The sequence below is a fragment of the Lepidochelys olivacea genome, assembly GCF_965140295.1.
Source record: "Lepidochelys olivacea isolate rLepOli2 genome assembly, chromosome: 16".
NCBI lineage: Eukaryota > Metazoa > Chordata > Testudines > Cheloniidae > Lepidochelys > Lepidochelys olivacea.
Window position 1 is genome coordinate 22248984 of NC_140426.1, and position 10225 is coordinate 22259208.

The window sequence follows — 10225 nt, forward strand, 5'->3', positions numbered from 1 at the left end:
GAGGGGAGGAAGAGATGGGAGCAAAGGGATGTGGAGGAAGGTAATCGGTAGGGCCTTGGGATAGTAGATTGGGTAAGGTGTGTGTATGTATGTGTGTGTACTGTGTGTTAATCCTTCTCTAAGGGAGGTGGCCCTGCCCACATCTGCTTGTTCTCTGGATGGGTATTGCAGTAGCCTGTGTTGCTCTGATATCAGGTTATTGCTAGGAAATGTCATTCTGTCCAGTGCTATGTTGTGATCTGTGGCTGCACCAAACTGGTTCCTCATCTCGCAGAAGCTTCTTTGATGGTGTGAGTGTGCTCTGCCAAATATGTGTGTGCGTATAGCGTGTTGTTTGGTGTCCATGTGTACATATAATGGTGTATGTCTATATATGTATATACTTATAGGAATATATGCATTGCCAGACTGGATCACCCACAGCCCATCTAGTCTAGTCTCCTATCTGATAGTGGCCAGCAGCAGTTGCTTCAGAGGAAGGTGTAAGAAACCTCGTATTAGGTACATGTGGGAATATCTGCCCGTCTCCTAATCTCTCAAATTAGAAAAAGCATGAGGTTTACTATCTCTCCAAAATTTTGTTAACTCCTGATCTGCTATCATTATTTTATACAGTTTTTTTTTCATGTTCCCTCTTTATTTGTAAGGTAAATAATCCAAGTTTTGTAAATCTCTTTTCAGCTGAGCATTTTTCCAGGCCATTGATCATTCTCGTCACTCTTTTCTGAACTCCTAATTCTGGATTATCCTTTTGGGGGGGCGGGCGTGACCAATACTGCGCATGATATTGTAGATGAGACCACATCATTGATTTACAGAATGACATTGTAATACTCGCTGTATTCTCTCTCTCAATCCTTATGCATCCTAACATCGTGTTTGATTTTTTGGCCACAGCCGCACACCAAGCGAAGGTCTTCATTGGCCACGGTGTCACCCAGCTCCCTTTCCTGAATTGATAGTTTTAACTTAGAATCTTGCAAGGTGTATGAGGAGTATAATTTTCCCCTCCAGTGTGCATTACTTTTCATTTATCTACATTGAACTTCATTTGTTGTTGTGTTGCCCGTTCACCAAGCTTGTTTAGGTCCCTCTGAAGTCCCTCGCAAGCCTCTGTGGGCCTGACTAACTTAAAGAATTTTGTGTCATCTGCAAATTTTGCTACCTCACTGTTTACCTCCCTTTCCAGATCACAAATAAATATATTAAACAACACTGGACCTAATCTAGTGTGATTCTAGTAGAGTTGGTGTTATAGGAGGTAATTATAGCATTTTCATCATGAGCACCCTTTATAGCAAGAGAGAATAAAATGTGCCAGCTTGATTGCCTAGGAGACTGATGCCTCCATTTACCCACAGAATGGGATCATCATGGGCAGCAGCACTTTACATGTGTGCACACGCATTCCCCCATCTACCTTAGCTAGCAGGGAAATGTCTAAAAGGGCAGAAGGGGGGTCAGTTTTCAGTGACTTTCAGATCTTTAGCTTGACACCATGGCAAAGGGTGCCAATGACGGTGAGGGGTTTTTGTGTTATGAGCGCTTGGATCCAGACTGGCACTGAGCCAGCCGGAGGGGATGGTCTAAGCCTCTGAGTTGAAATTCCCAGAACCACAGTATCAAATCCAGAAAGGGTTGACTCAGTTTTTCATCCTTCTGAGGTAGATACTCCCTTGCAACAACAGATCTTTTTTAAAAAAAAAAAAAAAAAAAAAAGGCAAAATCTTCAAAATAGGGTGTATAAAGTTAGGTATCCAAATGCATAGTTAGGAACTTAAACTTTCATGTGTATGTGCCTAAATACAAATTTTGGTGCCTAGCATTAAAGACTAAGATTAACAATTTTGACTCTCTCCTGTATGGTCTGTAATGGGCATTAAACATACTATAGTAAGAGGGGGAGGTTGCCTAATAGTTCCTGGGGAAAATTTCCATTCTCCCTCTTTTGTGCAAGGTACTGTGCACTAGCTAGTTGATCTTTTCTATCCCTATGGCAATTGTAATTTGTGGAGGTGGATGTATTTAGGCCCATATTAGTTAGGTCCATGTGAATAGAACCTTGCACCTGTTCTGAACTTTAATGATTTCAGTGGACCTTCCTCCACACAGATCCAGTAGCTTTTGGGAAGAAAGGTGCTGTAGATATGTGAAACATAATTTGTTATATCCTTGCAGAAAACTAGTGTTAATTCAGTGTTACGGCTGAGGCCAGGTCTCCACTATAAACTTGCCTCGCTATAACTGTGTCATTCAGGGATGTGAAAAATCTGCACCCCTGAGCGACACAGTTATACCGACCTAAACCATGGTGTAGACAGTACTATGTTGACAGGAGGGCTTCTCCTGTTGACATACCTACTGCCTGTTGCAGAGGTGGATAGACTATGCCGATGGGAGAAGCTCTCCCATTGGCATAGTAGTGTCTTCACTGAAGCACTACGGCTGCACCATTGCCGTGTTTTAAGTGTAGACCTGCCCTGAAAGATCAAGCACCTAAGGGTCTACAATTTCAGCGTTAGGCCCTAGTCATGAAATCACTTACGTGCATGCTGAACTTTAAAAGTGAGTGGTTCCTTTGAAGCTACAGCTGGAAGCTTGACATTAACTCCGTTCCTTGAGCTTATACCTTAATAGAAGTTTCTCTTTATAACATTATAAATTATTTGTCAAATTGGTACCATGTACAGTATAACATAAGACTGCCATCTATGCAATAAACTACAATATATATCTGCTTCAGACTTGGCTTGATTTTTTTTTTTAAAGTCTCAGTGAGATAAATAACAAGACAGTTGTTTCAGTAGTTTGGAAGTTATGAATATTTCCAGTCAGCAAGGTGAAACTTATTTTTTTATTTTTTAGATCAACTCAAACTTAGAAAGTTGTGGAGCTGTGAAACACCCTAGCAATATTTTTCACTGTACCTAGCTGGTCAGGTGGCACTGGAAAATGTCAAATATTATTTCATTGCAAGAGTTAAATGAGATCCAGAAAAGTCAACGGATTATTGACCTTTTGCCGAATGGATGGTTATGTCATTAAAAATGTAATGTTTTTAAAAGTTTACATTTCATCTTACAACATCCCCTCCCACAGCTGATCCAGTGTCAGTGTTAATCTTATCTAAGAGCGTAGACCCATTAAAAGTCATTTATGTTTACATGATGGGCACAGCAGCATGCAAATGAGAACAAGCTGTTGCTGTTAAATGACCCGGTTAGCTCAGCTGTTGGAGCAGATCTCAGATTAACCTGCTGATTGTTTCACGGTAGAGAATAACAACTCTTCCTCTATGACAAGGCTCAGACATAAAGCCAGTATCTTAACTACACCCCAGCATCATACCATGAAAAAGGGGGGTATTCATGGACAGGGCAGAGCAGATACAGAAATCAGGTTTTAATGCTCTGACCCTCTATACTTACGAATGTACTTACTCTTAAGTAGGTAAGTAGTTCAATTGACTTCAGTGGGGCTACTCAGCTGAGTAAAATTAAGTAGGTGCATAAGAGTTTGCAGGAACAGGGCCTTAGGGAAGGATTTTAGAATGTTCAGTAATGTTCCAATTGACGGTATTCAAAAAGAGATTATATTTTTAAAAATACAATAAAAATAATATATAGAATGTTGTTGATACTGTCATATCTAATACAGGAATATATCAAGTTCTAAGTTTTGCAATTTGTCCATTAACAATATTTTTATTTAAAAAAATCACTTAAAAGCAGTATAGTGTGTAGAAGCACATTGTTACATATACGATCATGTGTAAGTTTTAGTGATCTAGAACATCATCTGTTAGAAAGATACTTCATTTTCTTAATCACAAGATTAAGAATAATTCATAATATGGTTAGAATAATAATGCTGTACATCTATGTATTGTCTTTCACCCAAGGATCTCAAACCACTTTAGAAACTTGAATTAATTGTATGTTATGGGCTTTTTCTGTAGTGTTTCTCATGATAGTACCTGAGCACTTTACTAAATTTGTTCCTATAACACTCTTGTGAAGTAGGGAAGAAGTATTCCCATTTTACAGATGGGAAGCTGTAGCAAAGACTGGGGAGGCGACTTGTTCAGGGTCATATAGGATGCCCCGATAGACCCAGGAGCAGACCCCCAGATCTCCCAAATAACTTAACCACAACACCAATAATTTCCCTCTCTGTTAAGCCCCTGGGTCATACTGTTCATTGGTTATTAGGCAGAATTTACTTGGGGATTTCACCTTAAACAGTGCAACAATACATGGCCCCATTAAATAGGTCAGGATTATTATCTCTACAGGGTTAACTGAGGCGGAGGGTGGTTATGACTTGCCCAAAGTCTCACGTTGAGTTAATGAGGCTGTTCTGAGGTTTGTAAAGTACGGGTACTTTAATATCCTGGCATATAAGGTATTATAACCTTATAATAACTAATAGTAGCCTTGGTAATAATAGAAATTAATTTCAAAGGATGCTCTAATAATAAAGTGAAATTTCTTGTTAGTCCTAGCAATGATAGTATTTCTTCTTCAGCAAAAGAGAGAACTTTCCAGGCCTGTGTGTCTGAACTTTCTCCAGCTGTGAGATGCGAAGTAATAACAAGAAGCAATGTTACGGGGTGTGAAAGAAGGCTAGGGAAGTTCCCCATTATTTAATGGCATTGTCTGTTTAGTGTGTTGTCATCTGATAATTCCTGGAAATTGGCACATTAGAAGCATGAGGTGAAACGGAGAGCAGCTAACAGACTAATGCTCATCACTGTGAAATAATAACAAAGGTTACATGGAAACATGTTATGATTTTAAATCATAAAAACTGCATAAGACTAAGGATATTTCATTTATCTTTGTAGAATATGAAGGGAGAAATAAGGTAGGTAAATATCTTTTAAAACTATGGAGCACAGGGAATTGCCATGACAGTGAGGCCTCAAGGCTTATCCAAGCAAAGGGACGTACATCCTGTACAGTGTGAAAAAAACACATTGCTTTGTTTTTCTTGCAAAATGTTCCACTGTTTTCGTTTTGTTTGTTGGAAACCTCATTCTGGGATGTATTAGCAGGAGTGTTGTAAGCAAGACACAATAAGTAATTCCTCCTCTCTACTCCACGTTGATTAGGGCTCATCTGGAGTATTGTGTCTGGTTCTGGACACCACGTTTCGGGAAAGATATGAACGAATTGGCGAGAGTCCAGAGAAGAGCAACAAAAATTATTAAAGGTCTAGTAAACATGACCTGTGAGGGAAGATTAGGGGGAAAAAAGATGGGTTTGTTTAGTTTGGAGAAGAGAAGACCTAGGGGGTCATGATAACAGTTTTCAAGTACATAAAAGATTATTATAAGGAGTAGGGAGAAAAACTGTTCTCGTTAATTTCTGAGGATAGGTCAAGAAGCAGTGGGCTTAAATTGCAGCAAGTTTAAGCAGTTTAAGTTGGACATTAGGAGAAACATCCTAACTGTCAGGGTGGTTAAGCACTGGAATAAATTGCCTAGGGAGGTTGTGGAATCTCCATCATTGGAGATTTTTAAGAGCAGGTTAGACAACACCTGTCAGGGATGGTCTAGAGAATATTTAGTCCTGCCTTGAATGCAGGGGACTGGACTAGAAAATATCTAGAGGTCTCTTCTAGTCCTTCAATTCTGTGATGCTTAGCAAGGTTTAAATTGAGCCCAGAATTGCTATTGTCTTTACTATGCCCAGTATTTATTTGCACAGTACGTAGAAATCCTCACTCGAATAGAGTTTTACTTATAAGTGAATAAGGATCAAATGAAAACCCATACATTAGTGGAACTAGTGACATGGGTAAGGACTGGTCATGTTGCAGTATCATGCCCCGTTGATTAAGAGGATGTGCTGTATGTTAATCAACCTTGCAAAATTGTCATGAAAATATACCAGTTCAGAGACACAATCCTCTTGCCTCCACTCCATTGCCATAGTGAGGTTGATGGTAGGCTAATATTAGAATCTAGATAGCATGCTGATTGGGTGTTTTGTAATCTAGTTAGGCAGTAATGGAAAAAATTATATTTTACTTTCCCATGAAAAAAATACATTACCCCAGGCAAGCGAGTGAATAGAGTTTTGCAAGGGGGCTGTAAATAGCAGCCAGGTTGGAATAGATCCACCAGACGCTCTCTATCTCCCTCTGGAGTTTTTTAAACATGTTTTCCTTCTGTTCCTTCCTGCAGGCCTGTTCCTTCCTGGAAATTCAGCAGAAAGTTTGCATTCATAGGTTGCCGAATCTTTTCCATATTAATGGATGACATTTGATATGTGCACTGCAAATCCTGCTCTGGGACTCTGTGAACTGTGGGGTGCCTGATGCCTGTAATCCCCATTCCCCGCCGTGTCCGTTCTTTCCACGGCCCCCACACAACATGTCTGCATTCAGCCTGTGGCCCAGTAAGGACCACTCACTTGGTGCGCACCAAGTACAACAACTTCGACATCTATCTGAAATCCCGATGGATGTACGGATTCATTCGCTTCCTGCTGTACTTCAGCTGCAGCCTGTTTACCTCCATCCTCTGGGTGGCACTCTCTCTCTTGTTTTGCCTTCAGTACCTGGGCATCCGGATCTTTCTGCGTTTCCAGTACAAACTCTCCATCATCCTCCTCTTGTTGGGGCGAAGGCGGGTGGACTTCAGCCTCATGAATGAACTGCTCATCTATGGAATTCACGTGACCATGCTGCTAGTGGGGGGGCTGGGCTGGTGTTTCATGGTGTTTGTGGATATGTAAATAAAGTGAGCGCACGTGGGCTCAGGAGGCGACTCTTACTCTACCCCAAACATATATCTCCTTTTCCTTTTTTTAAATATAAATTTATTTATCAGTGCTAGTTTTTTGATAAATTCATGTATCTGTCTCTGGAATTGGGTTTATTTCAATTTTATTTTATTTTTGAGGGCTGGGGTACTGCTTAATTCCAATCCCTGATTGCAAGTGGGCTACATTCGATTTTTGTTTGCACAGTGAAAAGTACATACATTTCCTTTCAGTTTATCGGAGTCTAGCCTGCTGAACTATTCCAGTGGGCATGAAAAGGGCAGTGATTTAACTGGAGGAGGGAAGTCAAATAATTTTGCACCCTGCCCCTTTAATCCATCTGTCTCCTCTTTCTAAAAATGTTCAGTGATGTCCTACACAAGTAATATATAGTCCTATATACCCAGTCTTCTCCCTCTATGTATTCTGGACTTTACATTATTCTTTGCTAAACATATTGGGCCAAATTCATCAGTGATTTGAGTAGACTTACACCAGGGATGTATTTGGACCATTTTGATATTTTATTTACCTCAGTCTGCAGCTTTGATAGCTTTGAATGGCTTCCCCACTAGGCATTTAAGGTGGGATCTTCCAAAATCACTCGACATTGACATATCATTCCATTTGAAGTAATGGAAGGAGAGTTAGGCCCAATGCTAAATGCTTCTGAAAATTCCACCCTCGGCAAATAGATCACTGGAAAATGATAGGCCTAGAGTAACTCATCTCCATCTCTTCCTTAACGCCAAACATATTTGGACCTGATTCTGATCTTTCTTACTTTGGGTTTACTCTAGTGTCTTCACGGAAGTTACTCCTGAATTGCACCAGTGCAAGTGAGATCAGACTATGGTGTCCTTCATTTAGGGGAACTTGAAAACTAACCAAAATCTGAAAGTGCAGCATTGTGAATTCTTAAATATTATAGAGGAAATATTCTGGCTCTGCCACCAGTTGTGGTAGGGGAAGGTCAAGTAATTAGAAACTTTTTCTGTGGATTTAATAATCGAGAGACAAGTTCTGATCTCAGTCACACCGATCTTAATCTGGGGTAATTCCCCTGAAATCCATTTACTCATAACTGCAACTGAGTTCAGTGCCTGGCCCAAAGTGTCTGTTCAGCGTTACCAGCATTTACTCAAAACAAACTTAGAATGTTGTCCCTTTCCCCATTTTTCTGTAAGGAATTGCAGATTGATTCCTTACAGGAAGGTTGACTACAAAGACCAAGACCTGTTTCTGTTTTCAAACCATTATAATTCAGTCCATTGAAGTCAATGGAGTCATGCTGATATAAAGTTAGTGTAAGTGAGATGAGAATTAGGTCACTAATGTATTGAAAAGAACATTTTTGTGGTCCAGTATTTGTATTGCCTTCAGTAGGATTACTTCACAGAGTCCAATACATACTCATATGCTGAGAAAAAAGGTACTTTTACGTTGCAGCTTGTGGGAACAGTGCCTTTTGGTGGTAGACCTTTTGTTTTGCAAATTTGCGGATGCAGAGTAGGGATGCTTCTGTCTGAAGCCTTAATCTAGAGCAAAACCAGAAATTATTTATACAGTCTGATAATCCAATAATACAGACTGACCACAGGGTGCTGATTAAGGCTGGGTCCCTGCAGAATAAATCTTAGATCAGCACTGCAGGAGCTGAGGGACGTTTCTATGGGAGCAAAGTGGTTAATCAGTGTGCCATGAACCATGTTCTCTTGATGCTCTGTGGTAGTTGCCAGAACTCTGCATGTAACTGCTCCCCTTGGGCTTTGTTCTAGGAGAGCTCACGCAACTGCTGTGTTTATTAAATCTGGCTACCCAACCTGCACTCATCACCCTTGCGTCTGAGCACCTTGCACATTCTTAATTTGTTTTAGTAATATCTGATGTTTAAGGCTAAGATTTTGTCATGGGTATTTTTTAGTAAAAGTCACAGAAGGCCACAACACACAATGCTGTTGGGACTTGCAGCTGCTCCAGCTCCGCCACTGCCCCCGGGGGACTGACCCAACTCTGGCTGGCTGCCGGTCAGCTGTTTTGGTGGCCCAGGGGTTAGCCACTGGTCAAAGGTTCTGGCAACTGTGATTTGAGCAGCCCCGAGACTGACAGCTGCTCCAGCCCTGCCCCAGAAGAAGTCCCGGAGGTCCCAGAAAGTAATGGAATCTGCGACCTCCGTGACAGTATCACTGCCTTACTTATGTTTCTTATATATGAGTTTCCAGAATTGATGGGAGGGAGGGAGATCCTCTGTGATACTTCCATTCCCCAATCCTCCCACCCAAAATTTGGAGGCCCAGATTCTGGGCTCCAATGCACAGACCCTTTCTAGCAAAGCTGTATCGGGTCTCTAGGGAGGGCGGTTTCCCACGTGGGATAACAATGCCCTGTTATCTCCATTCTCCATGCAGCTCCCAGCCTAAGGGAGTAGGAAGGAGTAGAGTTGGAGTACTCTGGGCACCGATTATCCTAGCCTCCCTGACAATTCATAGGGAGTCACTGCAGGCAATATAAGTTACAGCAGCCTTGGAGCTGCTCTGACTAATGCTGGGGCCCCAGCAGCCCCCAAACCATCCAAAATCCCACAGCTGCAAAAGTCAGGTAAAGCCACTTGTGCTCCTCCCAACTGTGCCTGGCTGGCACATCACAGAGTCTGGCTTTAAGTCAGGTGAAAACTCTTGGCAGAGGGGATCTCTTTCAGTGCCTATTTAAATAACAGCCAGAAGAGGGGTCACTGGAGAGTGTGCTGTCTTGATTTCTCCTCACCTGCTCCATCTTCTGCATGAGCTATCTACAGCAGTCCCAGTCCTTGTTGATCCAGGGAGCCAGGCACCAAATATGCACCCCTGTGTTTCAGTGCATTACAGTGTTCCTAAAGCGCCATGCTGGCCCTCGGTGTCCAAAATTGGATATTACTTATCAAGTGAATGTCCTTCTAAAGTCAAGTAAAAGGGAAATGTTTATCAAATCAAGGAAAGGAGCAGACCAAGTCAAGGATAAAAGGTCACATAAAAGATTAAATGTAGATGAAAATGGTGCCCTATATATGAAAATGATCCCCCAATTTATTCCCTACACCCAAATGTCTGCTGTAAAATGCCCTAAAGCTTCACTTACCAAGACCTGACTTCAGGACTCTGTGATTCTCCTGGAAAGGTGGATAACTTGGAAGGCTGTAAATGCATGGTGTGATTACAGCAGGCGAACAAGTAGCAAGATTCCTATGTTCTATTCCCAGATGTGTCACTATTGCTGAGAGCTTGGGTAAGTCCTTGAAACTGACTCATTTTCCACATCTGTAAAATGGAGATTATACCTGCCTTCCTTTGTAAAGTGCTAATGATCTTTGTTTGAAAGGTACTAAATACACAAAGGGAAAAATATTACGTCACAGGCCCTAAGCCAGTGCAAGACCTATATTCCTTAACATCACCATCACCTATGCATTGTATCAGCTG

The 10225-nt window shown here is 41.3% G+C and overlaps 2 protein-coding genes across 2 annotated transcripts in view; one reads left to right on the forward strand and one right to left on the reverse strand.

Annotated features, from left to right (window-relative positions):
• Positions 1-1408, reverse strand: part of LOC311532156 (uncharacterized protein) — a gene marked incomplete at its 5' end in the record, with an annotated part of 26701 nt that extends 25293 nt beyond the window's left edge. The window contains one exon of the mRNA XM_084650379.1: positions 1356-1408. Coding sequence (XP_084506505.1) covers positions 1356-1408 — 53 coding nt within the window. The remainder of the gene's footprint in view (positions 1-1355) is intronic.
• Positions 1-6793, forward strand: part of TMEM250 (transmembrane protein 250) — a 7789-nt gene extending 996 nt beyond the window's left edge. Inside the window, exon 2 of the mRNA XM_084650469.1 lies at positions 6191-6793. Within this exon, the coding sequence (XP_084506595.1) occupies positions 6324-6743 (420 nt within the window). The 5' untranslated portion in view covers positions 6191-6323 and the 3' untranslated portion in view covers positions 6744-6793. The remainder of the gene's footprint in view (positions 1-6190) is intronic.
• Positions 6794-10225: the final 3432 nt, after the last annotated feature.